Source organism: Chelon labrosus (genome assembly GCF_963514085.1).
Source record: "Chelon labrosus genome assembly, chromosome: 4".
Lineage (NCBI taxonomy): Eukaryota > Metazoa > Chordata > Actinopteri > Mugiliformes > Mugilidae > Chelon > Chelon labrosus.
The window spans coordinates 31,652,973-31,673,458 of record NC_140340.1 but is presented as its reverse complement, the minus strand read 5'-3'; the positions used below and the strand labels follow the sequence as shown (position 1 = coordinate 31,673,458).

The 20,486-nt window shown below is 41.9% G+C and overlaps 1 protein-coding gene across 1 annotated transcript; it reads right to left on the bottom strand.

The window, feature by feature from the left end:
• Positions 1-1,548: 1,548 nt before the first annotated feature.
• txnrd3 (thioredoxin reductase 3) lies at positions 1,549-16,894 on the bottom strand. Its single transcript, XM_084543326.1, has 16 exons — positions 16,447-16,894; positions 15,888-15,948; positions 11,921-12,030; positions 11,611-11,718; positions 11,292-11,364; positions 11,071-11,190; positions 10,783-10,925; positions 10,506-10,621; positions 9,179-9,404; positions 8,963-9,055; positions 7,519-7,595; positions 5,447-5,603; positions 4,979-5,086; positions 4,579-4,674; positions 4,327-4,461; positions 1,549-2,589 (listed from the first exon to the last, which is right to left on the bottom strand). The coding sequence occupies exons 1-16, from the start codon at positions 16,555-16,557 to the stop codon at positions 2,527-2,529; spliced, it is 1,797 nt and encodes a 598-aa protein (XP_084399452.1). The 5' UTR covers positions 16,558-16,894; the 3' UTR covers positions 1,549-2,526.
• Positions 16,895-20,486: the final 3,592 nt, after the last annotated feature.

Genomic DNA, 20,486 nt, shown 5'->3' with positions numbered 1-20,486 from the left:
CCATCGTCTTTGAGGAAAAAATGTGGTCAGAAAAAAATCCTGGTAGATCATGATTGGCGATCATTTAAACATTTAGTGAAAAAAAATGTCAGAAAAACAACAGTAGAACTCAGGGCTATGTTTAATAGTGAAAGTAAGAAAATTTCCACACGTACAATGTGAAGGGAACTCAAGGGATTGGGACTGAACAGCTGTGTAGCCTTAAGAAAACTACTAATCAGTGAGGCTAACTGGAAAAAAAAGGCTTCAATTAGCTAGGGAGCATAAAGATTGGACTCTGGAGCAATGGAAGAAGGTCATGTGGTCTGATGAGTCCAGATTTACCCTGTTCCAGAGTGATGGGGGCATCAGGGTAAGAAGAGAGGCAGATGAAGTGATGCACCCATCATGCCTAGTGTCTACTGTACAAGCCTGTGGGGGCAGTGCTATGATCTGGGGTTGCTGCAGTTGCTCAGGTCTAGGTTCAGCAACATTATGTGCCCAAAGAATGAGATCAGCTGACTACCTGAATATACTGAATGACCAGGTTATTCCGTCAATGGATTTTTTCTTCCCTGATGTTCACGGGCATATTCCAAGATGACAATGCCAGGATTCCTGGGGCTCAGATTGTGAAAGAGTGGTTCAGGGAGCATGAGACATCATTTTCACACATGGATTGGCCACCACAGAGTCCAGACCTTAACCCCATTGAGAATCTTTGGGATGTGCTGGAGAAGGCTTTGTGCAGTGGTCAGACTCTCCCATCATCAATACAAGATCTTGGTGGAAAATGAATGCAACACTGGATGGAAAGAAATCTGGTGACATTGAAGAAGATTATGGAAACAATGTCACAGCCAGTGCTGTAATCAAAGCTAAAGGTGAAATATTAGTGTGACCATTTTTTTGGGTGGTGACTGTTTTTTTTTGGACAGGCAGTGTATTTCTCATCTGGCCTGGGGATTCCTCTGGAGGAGCTGGTGGAAGTGGCTGGGGAGAGGGCTGTCTGGACTTCCCTGCTGAAGCTGCTGCCCCGCGGAAGAAGACAAGACGAGATGAGACAAGACGGTCAGCATCATTAGTTGATAAACAGGAAAACATTGTATGCTGATTTAATCAACTGTGGCATTAGTGCTTTTCAAACTAACAAGATCCAAATGGCTGTGTTGTCGTGCTGACTAACTTGACAAATGCAGAGGGTCATATGATTGGCTAACAGTCGAGGGGCAGTACCACCACTATTATTAAAGTGGCAGAAAACAGACATTACTAGAAGAATGTGCTCATGAATCAAATATTTTGTGTATTTATGGTTGATTTATTTATCTATTAATACAAGTACTTAGTTTATGTTTTTATTAGAAATTGAACAGTTAGGGCAACTATACCTGACATATAAAGAGCTGGCCTGAATGTAAACTACCCTTGTAATGTGAAGGATTTAAAACATTTATTTATTCCCCATTGTTACAACAATGTACAACTGAGTAATGAAGCAGTTCACAACTACCACCCACTGTATGTTGAGTTTGTGTCACATGAACATTAAACTGCAAAAGACTCAAATTGAAGGTAAATCCATCCTTTATTAAATGTTGACAGAGTAGTAGTCTACAGTGGTTTATTACCAACAAACAAGTCATTTATACAGATGACCAATGTCACTCGCAGACAGCAGTCAGAATACCGTCTTCTAGAAGACTGAATAATATCTTATACATACACATAATGCAGAGGCAAATAGCAATACAGAACAACAAGCATTAAATTAAACACACGAGTCAGCACAATCCATGTTGACAATTAAGATTTAAGGCGTAGGTCTTAGACACGCAGGTTTTAGACACCGTTGCAGTTTTCTTTAAAGGTAGAAAACTACGGTGTCTCCATATAGCCAAGATAAATATTGAAAACATCTCAAATCCATCTTAAAGCCCTGGTAAGAAGAATGTGTGGAATGATGAAGACATGGTGATAATTGTCACACGCACCAGAGCCGTACATCCATTTAAATCTTTCAATTTCAGTCTGAAGACCATCTGTACTTAGAAGTTGAATGACAAGTGTTTGAAGTGTTGGGGATTGGACGAAGGGTTTGGGCCACCATCAGGTGCTTCTGCAGAGGGACATCGATCCTCACCCACCTCAGTATTTGAGGTTACGGGCCAGGACGTCACAAACAGCCCAAACACACACAAAGAGGTTGCGTGTACTGGCGCTCCTCTAAGAAGGACACACTAGTGGAGCCCAGGAGAAATATCAGCAGAGTAACCCCGCTGTTCAGCAGGCTGCCCCCATATGAAACTCCCTCTGTCAGAGCCGTTCATCGACTCCGGCTGCTCCCAGTCTCCTCTAAGCTCCAGATAGGCCTAAATGAGTGTTTCAGACATCGGCCATGGTGCTAGGTTTGTCCTGAGAAACAACCACCCAGTAAGCTGAGTGGATGGAGGTACTTCAGAGCTTAAAGGTTGACTGGTAACTGGTGAGGTGTTTGGTAGGGGACTCTAATGTGAGAGCAGCCTGCTAAACAAGCAGGGTTTAACCTCAGCATCCGGACTGAGTGATGTCTCCACCGGAGCTCTTGGACACCTCCAGAGTGGTAAAGATCTGGAAGGTAGAGGAGGCAGACATTAGTCACGCAATACGGCTTCAGAATGCAACCTTCATCTGCATTCCTCAGAACAAGTTAACAATTTCACAACCACAGAAATCAGAACTTTGGGGTTTCAGAAAAACGAGGTCAGAATATTCAACATAACAAGGTAGCAGTATTAGCACTCTGTGGGTCAAACATTGTTAAGATAATGAATGAGTAATGCTTAATTAATACACTGAAGGATCCCTGCATACTAAATTGTTGTTGGAAAAGGAAAGTCAGACCACTAAAAGCAGACATGCCAATACTTGATAAGGTTTGTGTGGCCGTCCAGCTTGCAATCACAGGATCACGTCTTGTCATGCTAGAATGGCTGTTAATACTGTGTATGGTGATTTGAACTGCTTGATTTATTGGTGAACGCATGACTGGAACTTCTTCATATATACAAAGCTCCCCGTTTAACTTCAGCTTGTTTGTTGTTCACTCTTCTAAAAAGCCCTTTGTTATACAGTATATTGTCATTCCCATTCTCAAGAGAACACAAATGCAACACAAAACTGTTTAGTTACACTTAAAACTGTTTAACAAATACTGGGGTGGTTTCAGACTGATCTGCAGTGCTAGGTTAGTTATCATCTTGTTTGTAGATTAGTGTAATATAAACTTGAAAGGATTTCCACCGTCATCCCAGAGCAGCTTCACTAAGGCCACGTCCACACGTACGAAAACGGTCTTTTCCCTCTCCGTTTTCGAGGGCATCGTTCCAAGAAATATCCGCGTCCACACAGATCCGTTTCAGCACGACCGAAAACGCTACTTCATATTCCAGGCCTATAGGTGGCGCTGTTTCAGTTTCAGAAATTCACCAAAAACGGAGAGGAAGAGGCGCAGCATGCGCATAAAGCTTGAGCGCTGTTTACAAATCGGCTTTAGAAGAAACCAAACTCAAGGAGAAATGACATTTTGCCCTGGTAACCCTAATAGGCTCAATATCTTCTCCAGCAGGAAAACTAGCATGTAGTCCGCCATTGTTGTTGATGTTGTTATGAGACGTCTCGCGGGATGTGGAAGGCTGCTCGGGAGTGTGGCAATGACGTCATCGTTTTCTCCATTTGTTTCTGTCCACACAGAAACGCAAGAGGTGCGTTTGCGAATTTCTCCACCCTGGGACCCGTTTTCAGAAAAGTGCGTTTTAGGGCTATGCGTTTACAGGATACGTGTGGACGATCGGCCAAAATGATGCAAAACTTCTGCGTTTCTGTGTGGACAGGCCCTAAAATATACTATTATATATATATAAGTGTCACTGCTCATTCTTCCAGAAGACAAACTCTGGGGTGGATGGAGTTCTGTAGTTTCATGTAGATAAAACAAACTGTGCTTTTAGTTTAATACTATAAAGTGTTTTCAGACAGAGAGACAATTCCACTGCCACATTTTAAGGGCATCAACCATTTGAATCAAATTACACATAAGTTTGAGAGCATACATGCTCACAACTGAAATAGTGTAACCCACTGTAAGATACAAAATACCACTGCAAAAACAGCAACAGCAACAGAGCACATTCATAGTGCTGCGCATTATATTTTCAACGCAATGTCCAATGGAGAAACATCCAAAAAAAGAAAAGTGAACCTTGAACTCTTAGTGCAACTGATGAATTTGGACGTCTACCTGAACAAAAGGAAGAAAAGTAAGGTTAAACTCCTTTCATATCTCAGCAGCAGCAGTGTTCTTCTTACCTCAGCGCAGGTCGGGTGGATACCGATGGTGTTGTCCAACTGCTCTTTGGTGGCACCACATTTCATGGCAACACCGAAGCCTTGTGTTACCTCTCCCGCATTTGGGCCCAGGTAGTGGAAGCCGATGACTCGATCCTGCGGGGAGACAGCGTTACATCAACCATGCAAAGAGTCACACTCGGGAGCACCAGTTCTTGGGTTTATATGGGCTCAGAATAAATCCAATGTTGTAAAAGTAGTATTTCTTCTTACATTGTCTAGTTTGTTGCAGATGATCTTGGAGTAGCATTTGTTGTTGTCCCTGCCAGGCACAGTGAACTCCAGAGGCCAGAACAGACTGTGGTACACCTGCACATAGTGACCAGATACACAGTGAAGGCCCATGACTGCAACCGCTAAAGCTTAAAAATAAACCATCTTGTGTTTAGTGGCTGCACCCTGCTGGTTTAGCCACAACCATGGGTATACAAGCGGAAGTAAAACCAACTTGACGAGCTCTTCAGTTAGTCAAAAGAAACACATTTCAGCTGTACTACATTTACATACATACATGTCACCTAGTGCATGTACTGATTACTGATTTTAAGGACATAAATAACACAAGTTTCACTGTCGAGTGAACCAGACATCTCAGTAATTGTTCATGTGTTACCTCGATGTTGTCCAGCCCGTACAGCTCAGTAGCTTTCTCCTCTGACAGGCCACACGCGCCGTACTCCAGCGGGGTGAAGACAGTAGTGGGAACATTGATGTAGTCACACTGCAGAAAAACAATTAATTAATGTTTGGTGCTGGGTGAAATAAATCCTCCTGCTGTTACACATTAAGAAGATGATAAGCCAAGGTGTGGCAGATGTCACATCAGAGTAGGTTTCAATATCATTGTAGGTGTCAGACAGCAGCACATGAGATCAAATTTTGCTTTTACTGTGACCCACATAAATGATTGAGAATATTTTATGTCCTGACTTTTTGGGGTCACCGTAAGAGAATGTCATAGTTTACTTATGGCAAGTATGTGTTCTGCAGTTTAAGCAGTATTGGGACTGTACATAGATTTGTGAAAGGCTGTTAAGAGCTTTGAGAAGTTATGCATATTGTCTGTTAAGTACCAACATACCTTGACTGCTGATCCCCCGTAGAGACGTCGTGCCAGCAACTTGCCAGCCTGGATGGCGACAGGCGTCAGCTCCCACTTGTCCTCCAAAATGTCTCCAATGGCATAGATGTGGGGCACATTGGTCTGTTCCTCATCATTCACTGGAATCTTTCCATTCCTGGAGGTGTTAAGGAGAGGTCAGGGAGGATGAATACATTGTGGTTTAGTTTCAACATTGTACTTTAAAACTACAATTATTTCAACCCCATGTTAAAATTCAGTGAATGATATTTATTTGTGTATGCTAATTAATAGACCATTACTTTAAAATGAAAAATTATTTTAAAGTAAAATGAAAACTCAAGGCCGAAAGCCGAAACACAGAAAGAAATTATCATGATGATTGCGTGCCGCTGAACGGGCACGTCGCAATAAGAAGTGAAAAAAAACAAAACAAAAAGATGGACGTTTGTCTTGTTGTTTGTTTTGGAACAAACATTTTTTTGTCACGCCATCTACCCGTCTACCCGCACGGCCTTCGCGCTCTACCGGTCGATCCTGATCGACGTATCGGGCACCCCTGCACCATCACTGGGAAACTTCCGTGCTTGGATGTTTTTGATTTCAGGTGATAAATTAAACCCCGACATGGAGAAATTCTATGCAGATGCACGCCTCTTGAAATATCAGGATTACACGTTTTGCAAATCGCTATCAGTGGGTATTTATATAATAACACTTTATACAGCTCTGGAAAAAATTAAGAGACCACTCCCACAAATGTTTCTTAAATCAGCATCTCTACATCTATGGCAGCCAGTCCATTCCAGTGTTTGCTCGATTCCAACACAAGCCTCCTCATTCTACCTACTGAGACACTGATCAGGTGATCACCTGAACCAAATCTTATTTTATGAGGAAGATTATAAAAAAAAACACTGCTGTGATTAAAGATTGAGATTATCCCACCAATAATGATTTATAAACTCTTCCCAAGTTAAAATATTAGTGTTGTGTTGTTTAAGAAATGTTTTCTTTGCATTATTCGAGGTCTGAAAACACTGCATCTTTTTTTGTTATTTTGACCAGTTGTCATTTTCTGCCAATAAATGCTCTAAATGGCAATATTTTAATTTCAAATCTGAAAGAAATGTTGTCAGCACTTTATAGAATGAAACAAAAATGTTCATTTTAATACATACATAGCAAAACCAGCAAAACTGATCATTTTGCAGTGGTCTCTTATTTTTTTCCAGAGCTGTATATTGAAATACGTCCACACGGCAGACACGCCCGTGCTGGCTGCAGTTGTTGCTTGCGTCATCACAACATCCTGTTTCGGCCGTGTTGTTTCGGTGATAAAAGCCTTTCGGCCGAAAGCCAAAAATGCACTTTTGGGCCTTTTTCCCTACTAAATAGTTTTGGCTAAGAAATACTGCACACTTCACTGTGTTTTATGACCGGGTTTTACTAGTATTTATTATAAATTAGTGATCGCCCCTGAACCCAGTGACCCCCTGGCTGCGTGCCAACTTTATCTGAATATTATTATGGTCATAAGACTGGGACATATGACTCAGACTGCTCTTTTAAGCTGACCTCATGCTGTCTTAATCCCTGCTGGCCTCACTGGCTGAGCCGTTCAGTCATTCACAAAACAGGAATTCCTCAAAGTCTGCATTTTCTATGCTTTAAATATCAGAATCAATTATTAACAGTTTATTGTAGAAGTGTGTGAGACCATAACTTTAAATCTAGTTTTCCAACTTAAGCTCTGACATGATAAATGGACAGAAATTGTGTAGATCACAATCATCTGGCAAACAGAATAATCTACTTAGAGCAGACGTTGCAACATAATGACACCAAAACAAAATGGAGATAAATAATTTGTCTTCCATTAAAAACCTCTATAGTCTTGTGCAGCAATGTTCTCATGTTAACAACAGTCAGCCCTTCTCTCTCTCTCTACCAAGTTCCCCAGCACAGGCTGGAGCCATGGGGCGGCAAGAACTGCTGAATCACCATGAGTATACAGCGAGTCTTAAAGGCACAGTTCGCTTTACATATGCAATGAAAGGTACTGAACTTACTTTGGGTTGACTTTGACCCCCACCTTGTCCAGGCCAATCTTGTCTGTACACGCGTCTCGACCCACTGCTATCAGCACCTGAAGGACAAAGAAATGGCTTGATTAGTGTCAAGCAAAGACAGAGTCTGTGAGACTTGTTGGTGCTTTGCTTGGACAAGAATAGCCAAGTGTAAAAACTAGAGACAAGGAAAAAGTATCGCATCATATTTACATCTTAGTTGGCACCAGATAATGTCCTTTCATTTGGATTATTTTGCATAATTTATTATTAACTCTGTGTGACTGTTTATTACTGTGACTGACTATTATTTCAGCATGTAATACATAAATTTAATGTGATTAAATGTTCATAGTGTCGTAACATTCTTTTTTCCACAGACCTTGTACTGTCTCCAGCCTCTCACCTTTCCTCCATACACAAACCCAGCTAGGCAAAAGCCAATAATTAGCCAGTTAGCTCCTGTTAGCCAGATCAACAACAGTGTAAAAATACTTTTAACCATCTAGCTGCTGCTGTAAATAAACGGAGTGCAAACACCAACATCCCTTGATCGTCTGAACACTGCTTATCATGCTATCTGACCAGCTGGCTAACTAACGAGGCTTGTTGTCCGGAAGTAGCACCCATCTGAAGGCTTCGGGTACGCGTGTTCAGACCTGGCATTAACATGCGTCTCTCCAGATCTCATCTCTTTTGAGTTTCGTGCTCTGTATGCAAATAATCCCCGGCATCAACTGGGGGTGAGGTAGAATATTTTAACAGCTGCTGTCTCTAATGGCTCTCTACCACTGCTCCAGAAGCAAGAACAGCGCGGACTGTGGCGCACACGCGTTAAGTTATTACTAATTGATCTCTGCCCTGACGTTAGTTAGACTTCAGATTATAACTCCAACCCTGGAAGTTTCCATACGCACCATAGTCTCAAGTAATAAAGGTAAATAAGACATTTGTGACTGAGGAAAGACACGAAACTTAAGCACACACGGCTCCACATACATCAACATGAGGGCATCAATAATAAACACGAAATCAAACTCTGGAACTCGCATTAAATACTTTCATTTGTAAATTCTTACTTAGGTTTATTTATTTTTCAGTTAGTTAACAGCTACGAGGACAGAATATTTGAAATGGCTTTTAGTTCTAATGAACAAACTTCACTTATGGTGCCTTTTCATTTTCAGGCGATCGATTATAATAGCAGTCATATGTTTATTTCTGAATGAATGAGGCAAAACACAGCTGATGCAGGACCACGCCTGCTGATTAGGTAGTGCTTAATATGACTCAGGACGCACTGCGTTCACAATACCAAAGGAATGCAGACACATGCATGTAAGACCATCTCCAAATGTGTTCAGAGATCGGATCTCTCTATTGCGATCTGAACAGGCCCGGAGAGAGGAGAGTTACAGAAAGGCTGAAGCGATAAATGGCTACGTACTGTGTTGTACTCTCCCTCGATGATCTCATCAGTCTCTGTGGACTTGGCCGTCACCTTCAGCCTTCCAGGAGTGCCTGCTTCCAGCTCCTCTACCTGACACATATCAAAAGGAAAAAAAATATTGCCTTTACTATACTTACTATATAGACACACACACACACACACACACACACACACACACACACACTCTCTGACAGCAGTCTTTTTAACACTCACCTTTACAGGGACATATTTGCGGAGGAACTTGACACCGTGCTCCTCCATGTGGGCTCCAGCACGGTTGGCCATGTCCTGGTCGAAACCCCTCAGCAGGATGGACCGCACCATGATGGTGACGTCGAGTCCAAGCCCGGCCAGGAAGCCTCCGCATTCCAGAGCCACGTATGATGCTCCGATCACCAGGGTTTTTCCCGGGCAGTAAGGCAACGAGAAGAGGTCGTCACTGGTGGACAAACAGGGAGGAGGGTCAGTGCACAGAGCAAGGTAAAACAAACAGTAGCCTTTAGCTACTCTTTGCAGCAGGTTTGTTGAGCAAACAGTTAAAAGGGGAACTACGATGATGTCGTCTCCGCAGCGGGTGTGTGCGCCGCTCAGAAATGACATCGTCCAGATCAGAAGACATCATCCGGGGTCTGTAGATTGACCTACTGATGATGATATTGTACGATGACAGCGTACGAGTTTCGCTGCAGATAATGAGTTATTTAGAGGCTGCGTCTCGATGCCCTGATCACTCCCGCTACATGGATATACGCTGACCTAATTATCTCCTGAACAAGTGCAAATGAAACAAAAGTGATATGGGTGAGTAAACGATGATATTTTATGCTAGAAATAAGGTCCAGGTTGTAAAAAACAGTAGTTTCCCTTTAAGGCTAAAGTGTTGGTTTATTTATTTTTTATATCAGTGTGACACATACTGCTGCTACAAAAGTTTTTTTATTATTGGATATGAAGAGACTGTCAAAAATTGTATTTCAACATTATATTAATGAGGTTCATTTAATTAAAGCTGCTATTGCTTAATTTAGTAGCTAAAAATAAAAACTGCAGTATTTCAGGGTTCTTGCAGGAGCTGAAGGATCTAAATCTTCAAGTTACTTGCCAAGTATAAAAGATAAACTGGAAGACATTCAATAACGGATTTAAAATGATTTAGTTACACTCAGAAGATCTGATGCTTGACTCCAATTTATGAAATCTTACTGAACCAGAACCAGGTTCAAGGCTTTGTGGGAATAAAGGAGCAGCAAGAGACCATTACCAAACCAGCAGCATAATTATTAAAGACACCTGAGGATAATAACATTCAGAAAACTGGGAGATTAATGGACGCCCTCAGGTAGGGCCGCCTGCTAAGTGTGTTTATAGCGATCACACTTGGCCAAACACATTACAGCGAGATACACCTTTTTCCAGACATCTATTGAATCCACCCACTGGTATGAAAATAGGTTCTTGATGGGGCTTCTGGTAACCAAGCACGGCATCACTAAGGGCTGGTGTTGTCAGATTCACAATAGACCTGGAATTGTGTTCTCACCTGGTGATGCAGTACTCCTTGTCTCCAGGGATTCCCAGGTATCGGGGCCTCTCGCCTGTCGCCAAGACAAACCTGGCTGCTGTGTAAAATGTCTCCTTCCCTCGTTTGTTTGTCGCCTGTCAGAAAACACAAACAGGTTTTAAGATGATAACTTGGCCGAGGACTGACTTCATTCTATTACAAATAAAAAGTTACACTGTATGGTAAGTGGGAATGTTTAACCAGAAATCTCAGTTAAACACTTGTAGGTTTCTTTAAATTATAGGTACTCGTTTACCTTGAGTTTGTGCGGTTCGATGAATTCTGCATAGGCATTGACGTAGTTGACATTCTTGTTTCTCAGTGCCACCCTGTAGCCCCAGTTCAGTGAGCCAATGTAGTTGTTCACTGCCGTCTTCATCGTTTCCCAGTTGTGTTTCACTGATGACAGACGGATACTAATCAGTGGAATCAGAGTAACGACAAAAAGCTAAGCTCCTGAAAGGGCTTGCCTCTGAATTACCACGGCAAGCTGGTGTGATGTCCCCCCTCCGTGACCTCCTGGGTTTCTGCTTTGAGCTCTCACCTGTCTCGTCAAACTCCCAGCCAAACTTGCGTGCGTCCTGTATGGCTGTGGCCAGCATGGCTGTCTGGTGCATCAGCTTCTTGGGGATACAGCCCACGTTGACGCAAGTTCCACCGAGACCTGATCACCAAAGCGGAAGTTAGCAGCCAATTTCTATATATTTTCACACAACAAAGGCATCTCATGTGTCTTATTAGATAACATAAAAGGAAGTATCTTACCCCAGGTGGTTCCTTTTGGTGTGGGTACAACATAGTCAAGCACCATGACCTTCTTCCCCAATACAGCAGCTTCCTGATGTCAACAGAGCTGATGTTACCACTATATTACATGATTTAGTACTTTACGAACAAGTCTGTACTACTTTTACCCACATACTTGCAAATCTGTATGCAAGGAGGAAAAACCTAATGGCGTAAGTGATGTTGCATGAATTACAACATAACTTTTAGTTTCATGATGATTCCCTGGCAAATTTACCACCACGACATAGCACCAACGTCTACACAGGTCATGCTGAAGGTGTGTTAATCTTGTCACCTTTGAGCAGGCCAGGCCACCGGAGCCTCCTCCGATGACTATGAGGTCGTAATCATAGGCTTCATTTTCTCCACTCAGCAACTGCTGCAGGCTGCCATCTTTATGAGCCTGCAACAAACATTAACAATTCAGATTCACCGTTTCAGACAGAAACAATGACAGAACGGTGGAATGTGTCGTTTTTCTCCTGAAATGTGTCGTTTTTCCTTGTCATATTGTAAATTGATTATCTTAATTCAAACAAAGGTAGCCATTATATACAACCTGACATGGAGAGTAGGCCACTCCCTTGCTGTTAGACACACCTTACCTGCATTGTTTTGTCACAGCCGCCGAGGTGTGTCTTGTTGATAAAGACATTGGGAACAGTTTTCTGTCCAGTCATCTCAAGCAGCATCTCCTGGTAGTTTGGCCCGTCATCTGTACAGAAATGCTAATATTGTTTAGATTGAACTTCTGACCTACCTCTGCGTTACTCCTTTTGGATCTGGTTACACACAAATGAAATGCAAACGTAATAAAAGGGGAAGCATGTCACATAGGGCTGGGCAATTAATTGAATTTTGATCACGATTTCGATTCTTGGTTCAAACGATCTCCAAATTAATAAAATCGAGTTGGAACGATTCTTTTGCCATTTTCCGTTGTCTGTGAGGTTTTTCCTGAAAGAGACGCGCATGCGCAATTCAGTCGCTCCCCCAGAGCATTCAACGTGGCCCCACGAGCTCTGTGTGTGTGTGTGTATGTGTATGTATGTGTGGTGTCCTGCAACACGCATCTTATTCAGAAAACAGCGCGGTCCCGTTTGGTCGATAAAAAGGGTAAAAAGCTCTCAATGGACGAAACATTTCGTCCATTGAGAGCGCCATGTTGTGTGTCCCAAAAACTCAAGTCCCTTATTGCGACTAAAACAACAACAGAATACGTGCTGAAATAGTCAAATTAAAAGTCTGTATGTAGTCAGTTTAAATCAAGGTTCATACCACTGCAACAGGCAACAGGCCTTAGCTGATGCTGTACTTGGTGCTTAAAGGAACCGTATGTAGGATTGTGGCCAAAACTGGTACTGCAATCACTTTCAAAATACTGTAGAACGGTGTATCCCCTCAGCCTCCCCCCTGACTCGAGGTTGCCAGCTAAGCTGCAGGATCCAGCAGGAACGTAGGCTGCTACAAGGAGCTTCCAATGGCGAGTGACGAGTCCTACACAGTAAGTTTTTTTTTCTGTTAATAAAGTTTATGCTTCATGAGAGATGTTTTGCGAAGTAATTATGTATCGCAAAAATTTACTAATGGCGATTAGCCAAATATTTCGTAAAGATGTACTGTAATACCACATTTCAGTCAGAACATAGATTGTTTTCATACCCTGCTAGTGGTGCGATATAAAGCTTTTTATGAACGCATTTAGCACGGGCGACCATGGAAAATCCACTGTCTATATGTACGGAAGCACGGGGCTTTTAGCCTATACCAACAAACATGGTAGAATATAGCATCCAAAAGTCGAGGGTCAATTCCATGCCATTCCGGACTTTGTCACGACGCAGTTCGGATTCATAACGAGGTCTTTTAGGTTTAGTAACGTTATACATGTTTTATCCGACACGTTCGTAGCTGCAGCTGTGGTAACTAGAGCAGAGCTGGCAACCCGGATGATGAAACTCTACTGACTTCATGATTAGTAGATAGCTGGAGGGTGGCGCATCAGGCCAAAACACAACGTGACAACATCAACATCAGTTGAGGGCTGCAACTTTCACTTTTAAATGACAATATCCTGGCCGGACCACTGTTGTCAGTGATATAAGTATTTGAAATGAACACGATTTCTTCATGTCTAGTGACATATCAGGGCCATTTTATGATTAACTGAAATACATTTCTTACATACGGTTCCTTTAAGCTAGGGATGCACCGATCCGACTTTTTCAGTCCCGATACCGATACCGAGGCTTTGTATATCTGTCGATACCCGATACCGATCCGATACCGTTGAATTAATATAATAAACTGCATACCTTCCACCTTATACCTTCCTTCCACCATGTAGAAGAATCTAAAGGCACCAGACTTTCCTAACTAAGACAAAATAACATAGATGTAATGTATTGAATACTTATTTATTTGTTATTTGAACAATTGTGCATCCAAATTGAAAATAAAATGTAATCAAACTTCTTAAAATAAATTTAAATAAATAAAATGTAGTAGTAGAAACAAAACAGTAATCAAAACAAGTTACCAAACACTGTAAACATGTAAAACATACCGTATTTTCCGCACTATAGGGCGCACTGGATTATAAGGCGCTCTGTCAATGAATGGTCCATTTTCGATCTTTTTTCATATATAAGGCGCACCGGACTATAAGGCGCATTAAGAGAGCCGAAGTCCCGCCCCCTCTACTTCCGGGTTATGGGACCTATCTTTTGAAAAAATATGAACGGCAGTCTATGGCGAAAGATAAATTATTTTCTGGTCCCGATCGACTTGTGCCTTGGATTATACATATGTTGTTTTTCAGAATAAAAAATGATTTTACATGTCAAGAATGTCACAGTTTGTCGCCAGATAGTTAAGTAAAACGCTATGGAAAATACGTAATTAAACGAACTACAAGTCTCGCATGCTGGCGCGTACAGAACCGACCAAAACTCCCTTCGTGTAACTACAGCTCTCGACATGACCCGATTTATAATGATTTTCACCTCGTTTGATGCTTCTGCCTTCGTCCTGCATTGCTGAGCATTGCTCCGTGATTCTCCTGACTACGGTAGCCGTACTGCTGCAAGCGGTGCGGCTTTGAGCGCCGTGAGCGCCGTGTACGACACAAAATCGCTTCGAGGTCAGTAAACACAACCAGAATGAATTCATATATAAAGCGCTCCGGATTATAAGGCGCACTGTCGTTTTTTGAGAAAATTAAAGGCTTTTAAGGGCGCCTTATAGTGCGGAAAATACGGTATATTAAGTGCAAAGTATACTTGTATACACAAGTATACTTGGCCAATAGACACTTAATCTTAATCTTAATCTTAAAAAAAAAGTACTGCAGGAATTCAAAATACAAAAGCAGCTGAACCTGAGAATATAACCCGTGAAATGCCTCCACACACCCGACTCTTTCGCTCGCTCCATGTTAAACGCTCCAGCTCGTTCTTCTTCTTCTTCTTCTGTTTAATGGCGGATCATATCTTTACGACATACCGCCACCTACTGGACTACTACAGGATCTCCAACTCGTTCCACCCATTGACTGTATAGGTTCCACCATGCTGCTAACGAATGACGAAGGATTTGCTGCGACGGAGGAAAAAAAGAAAAGAAAAGAAAAGAAAACTGGATCGGCCCGTGGATCGGTTAATTTTACCGATACCCGATCCAGCTATTTTTTCCAATATCGGGGCCGATACCCGATACCAATATCGGATCGGTGCATCCCTACTTTAAGCCGTTTGTTCTTTAACTGATTAATCACATGCTGCCTTCAAGATAACATCTGAGGCTGCCACAGAAATAACTGAGCAAGACAGAGCAGAGTGGCAGCGGTTGATCGAGATATGGCACAGGGCCAGCTTCAGTGAGTGACTCAGCACATTTTGTGCCGCCGCAGAGGGAGACCACAGCACAGCCTGGGCTAACACGGTATCATGGGAGGACAGTTGTCAGATGGGTTGGCAAAAAAATAAATAAAACTGCACGGATTCCATAAAGATGAATCAGGTGTGAAGTCTTGTTAAATCAGCTGAGTAATACAACACGGGCTCAGGTCAACTAACAGACAACGAGTGAGACGTCAACATGCAAGTAAAATAGACTTGGGAATTAAAACACATGGTGTTACAGGAGTAATATCAGCCTTATATAGTAAATATCACCCTACTGAATGATTAAACAACATTTGAAATAAACATATAAAATGAATTACTTGAATAATTGGGATGATCCTGTGACACACTGCATCCTTGGCCTTTAAACCTTAGCTACGTTTTGATATATATAAATATATATTTTAATTCACTCTTTGGCAGTAATACATGTAAAAGTCTCATATATATTCAGATCTGTCTCATTTACAGTTACACACGTTTGTTGGCAAACTCCCCAATTCATCACAAGCACCACAAGTAAATATATTGTGTATTATCTAATCAAATATAGGGACATTTAATGTTTATTGGGGGTATGGTTATTTGCTGACAGTTCTCATATGAGGATTTTGTAGTAGAAATGTGGTTTTCACCAGTCATTCTCCCGTAAACATCTCCATCTTACCTATGAGATCCAGCTCCACCACATTACAGTCGACTTTCAGCTCTTTGAACAAGTCTTTCACCTACAAAGACACAAAACATATGTAAAATATGTGGAGGAGATATAGTTTTCCACCGTCACATGAATTATAGAACATTATGTTGCAATAATGTAAATGAAATAAAGGTTAATATTTAGCTAAACCCCCTGGGTTGTAAGTAATATCGGCGTCTAATCCCAAGCGGTAACTTAGGCGAAATAAATTACGCAAGTTTTGGAGGAGTCACCACTAAGATAACGGCTTACAGCCAAACTTAACTTTGATAAAATGTAGTTTAAATCAATGGCAACCCAACCCTAAACGTAACTCTTTTAATTCGTGTGTTAATCAATCATTTAATTTATTACGTTTTAATAGTTTGTCTTGACTTAAGTTGCTGGATGAATTGACGCAGCAAAGAGAACCCAGCAATTAGACCGAGCCCATGTACTTCGCGGGAGAAGCTGGAAGTTTCCGACCGGCATAAGCAAGGTCTCCCCTCCAAACATAAAAATAAATAAATAAAAAAAAACACCTTACCTTTACACAAAACGGACAGAAGCTTTTGCTGAACACAAGCACTTGATTGGAGTCAATGAGCTGCTGTATCCGAGATTTAAGATCGGTCTTGTCGTTTTCGACGGGAGGCATTTTCAAGGTATTTCCGTCCGCCTGCTCAGGGCAAGCTTCGATAGACGGCGGACTAGAAAATGAGTGAGAAACGATTAAAGCTGTAACAGCTCTTTCCTTATCAGTAAACGCACGTCTGTTTCTACGTCCCTTGGTTGTGTCTCCAAGGGGGTACCCTTTAATACAGCCGGACAGCTGCTCTAGTCTCGGCTGCTTTCCCTTCTGCCGTCACCGGTCAGTCTACCAACGGACGGCGCCAAACGGCTTTTACCGTTTCTTTCCTCTCCACTTTGGGTACGCTCGATCTGTGTCACCGCGGTCGCGATTGCGGTCACAATCATTGTGAAACAAAAAGAGCACCGCCCACACGACAAAATCTCGCATTACAAAACGCACATACCTATGAATACGTCATATGGTCGCCCATTTACATGCCGGAAAAAGCACAATAACTATTATTCACTCGATGTATTCTTATTAAAATCAAATTATTATATATAGAAGTCATTATATAACCAAAAGCGCATTTAGGTAAAAAAAAATAAACCACTTCAAAAAAAAGCTATGGCGATGATAAGAGATGTTAGGGGGCCTACAGGCGACTGTGGAAGACAGCTATGTCTAATTTAAGACAAAAGTGTAGAGAAGTCAGAGCTGTATGAAACCGCATTGTGGTTCATTACTTCTATCAACAGAATGCTTGTCAGCTCTCAGCACTTCAGTCTTACTACTGACATTTTTAACACATGTCGACATGAGTTTTGTGCCCCTTTATGTAAAGTCAATATTTGGTCCGTGAATGAGTTGAGCATGTGTTTGGTGTCTAGCGCCATCTGCCGATGAAAATATTCCATTACAATTAACAGGTACACAAATACCAAACAACATAGGGCCTATAACTACCAGGCTCACACTTCTTCCTTCTCAGACAGTTTGTTAACAGTGGAACTCAAAACTGTACACTAAATAATAATTGTAGAAGTCAAACTGAATATATTAACCAAATTGTCTGCAGCACAAATCCTGAACCCAGATAACCACATAACAGTAAACAACCAACACATCATACAATGACTTTACACATGTTAAGGGGGGACTGTCCTGGCCCCCTTTCTTTTCACCCTCTACACAGCAGACTTCAGACACAACACCGACAGCTGTGTACTGCTGAAGTTCTCTGATGACTCTGCGATTGTAGGCCTCATCAGAGACGATGATGACGCAGAGTATAGAGGACTGACGGGGAACTTTGTGGACTGGTGTCAGCGAAACCACCTCCTTATCAACGCGGAGAAAACCAAGGAGATGGTGGTGGATTTTCGTAGACGCCGTTCTGCCCTCCCCTCACCAGTGAACATCCAGGGAATGGACATTGAGCAAGTGGACTCTTATAAGTCCCTGGGTGTTCACCTCAACACCAAACTGGACTGGACTCACCACACTGACGCACTCTACAGGAAGGGACAGAGCAGGCTCTACCTTCTGAGGAGACTGAGGTCTTTTGGAGTGAAAGGGGCACTCCTGAAGACCTTCTAGGACTCTGTAGTGACATCAGCCATCCTGTGTGGACTGGTCTGCTGGAGCAGTGGCATCACAGAGAGGGAGAGGAAGTAGCTGGACAAGATCATCAGGAAGTCCAGCTCTGTCCTGGGCTGCCCCTTGGACTCAGTGAGGGAGGTGGGTGACAGGAGAGTCCTGGCTAAAGTGTCCTCCATGCTGGACAATGAGTCCCACCCCCTGCATGGTGACCTGACAGAACTGAGGAGCAGCTTCAGTGACAGACTGCTTCACCCTCGATGTGTGAAGGAAAGATATAGAAGGTCTTTCCTTCCTGCTGCTGTTAGGCTCCACAACGAACACTCCTAATATGTGCAATATATCTATTATTATATATCTATTATTATATCATTTCTGCATGCTGTTGCAAATTGCAATTTCCCCATTGTGGGACGAATAAAGGTTTTTCTTATCTTATCTTATCTTAAACTGATCTTCATGGGTTTGTCTGCAGAGTACCCCCAGTGTATAATCATTAATTAAATAATCTTAATTAATTATGTATATCTTTAATTTATTTTGATGTCATGCAGGCCAGCTAAGAATGTCACCATGAGGCAGAAATGTCCTCACGATGATGGTTTTGAACTACAATTTTTACTCAAGACCACATATACACCTGCACACAGTTTCCATTACTTTAGTGGACATACAGTTTATTAACATCCTACAACCTGCCCTTACCTTAACGTTAATAAATGCTGAATCTAAAATAATTAATTTATTATTAAAGCATTTTCCCCTGTGGGTGAATAAAATCTGTCTAAGTCTAACCCTTACCTAACCTCACTTTTAACTTAAACCAAGTTGAATGTACAGCGGTTGGGTCTCCACCACAACCTTGAATGAAGAGATTTATAGTAGTATGAGTATCACTTGTCCCCAACAACCACACTTTTGTACTCACTCTTCTTTTAAATCACGTAAACATGAAACAAAACCTGCATGACTGTTTGATTTGTTTTCTGCTCACATGTAATAGGTGGCCAACACAGCGCCAGTGGTATCATGTACAGTAGATATGAGGAACTTGTTGCAGAACAGTTGCTTAACACACTTGACACATCCAGTTAAAGAGTAAACCATTATTTTCTGTTGTTTAGCTCCATGTGTTTATCTTCACCAACTCTTATGGGAAATAGCGTCTCTTTAGCTGCTAAATGCTCCACCAGATTCACCATTTAGCATCTAAGTGCATCTATTTGGCATTTACAGTGGGTTTTTAACTGCCTTTCTCTGAAACTACATGTTACAAGCAGTGAGAATGAACCAAGGCAATAGCATGGATCTGTAAAACTAAACAATGAGCTAAAAATAATGCTCTGTACATTCATCTTTTTGGTCATAATTGGTAATTGATAATTGGTAATTGCATGTTTTTTGAATGTTGCCTACATGGCATCATCTGCCAGTTGAATGTTATTTCTGCCTACTGTCTCTGTCTGAGAGATACTGTAACTGATGGGTTATGGTTAACACACTAGCAACGTGCAGCTTTTTGTGAGAAATTTTTCTCCAAAGACCTACTATTTGTGATATTTCAATTCAATGCAAGGAATTCCATATAGGGTGGCACAGTGGCGAGGTGGTTAGCACTGATGCCTCACAGCGAGAAGGTCCCGGGTTCGAATCCATGGGCCGACTGGGCCTTTCTGTGTGGAGATGCATGTTCTCCCTGTGTCTGCGTGGGTTCTCTCCAGGTACTCCAGCTTCCTCCCACCCTCCAAAGAATGGGTGGCTGTCTCTCTGTGTTGTCCCTGCGATGGACTGCCGACCTGTCCAGGGTGTAGCCCGCCTCTCGCCAGATGACAGCTGGGACAGACCCCCGCGACCCTTAAGAGGAATAAGCGGGTACAGAAGATAAATGAATGAATTCCATATAATTACATCAGTGGGCCACAGGCTCTATCACAATTGTGTGTTTTCATGTATTGAATTATCTGAGAATGACACTTTAATACATTATATTGATAGATGCTTTAACCATCATCCATTACTTATTTTGCTCATTTAATTGGCCACTGTGTGTTTTCTGTAAATTATTCCTACCCGCATGGAAGTCACAGTCCAGTTTCAGATGGAGAAGTAAGTCCTTGTCCTTGTATTTCCAGTTTATGTTTGTGTACTAAGCGTTCAACACATTTAGTCTAAAATACCAGAATCAGCCTTGTTGTGCAATGTTGAAATCTCCATCTACGATATTTTAAACTTTCAGATTAACTGAAACATTTGAGATGTAGGCAATTCTTCTGACAGCAGCAGATCTAGTCTATACAGGCATACACTGTGTTTTTTCTTGCCTTCTGTAGCTTATTTTAACAGAATCGTTTGCCATTATTCCACAAATATTAGGTATTATAGTATTTATAATAAATTCATTGTATCAGCAGATT

What these genes read in the sequence shown, in the direction of transcription:
- txnrd3 (XM_084543326.1), bottom strand. Translation starts at nt 16,557, where the DNA reads ATGCCTCCCGTCGAAAACGACAAGACCGATCTTAAATCTCGGATACAG. An exon ending in GTGGCCTGGCCTGCTCAAAG is followed by an intron (nt 11,365 to 11,610) that starts GTGACAAGATTA and finishes TGTTGACATCAG; the next exon opens with GAAGCTGCTGTATTGGGGAA. An exon ending in ACCAAAAGGAACCACCTGGG is followed by an intron (nt 11,191 to 11,291) that starts GTAAGATACTTC and finishes TTTGGTGATCAG; the next exon opens with GTCTCGGTGGAACTTGCGTC.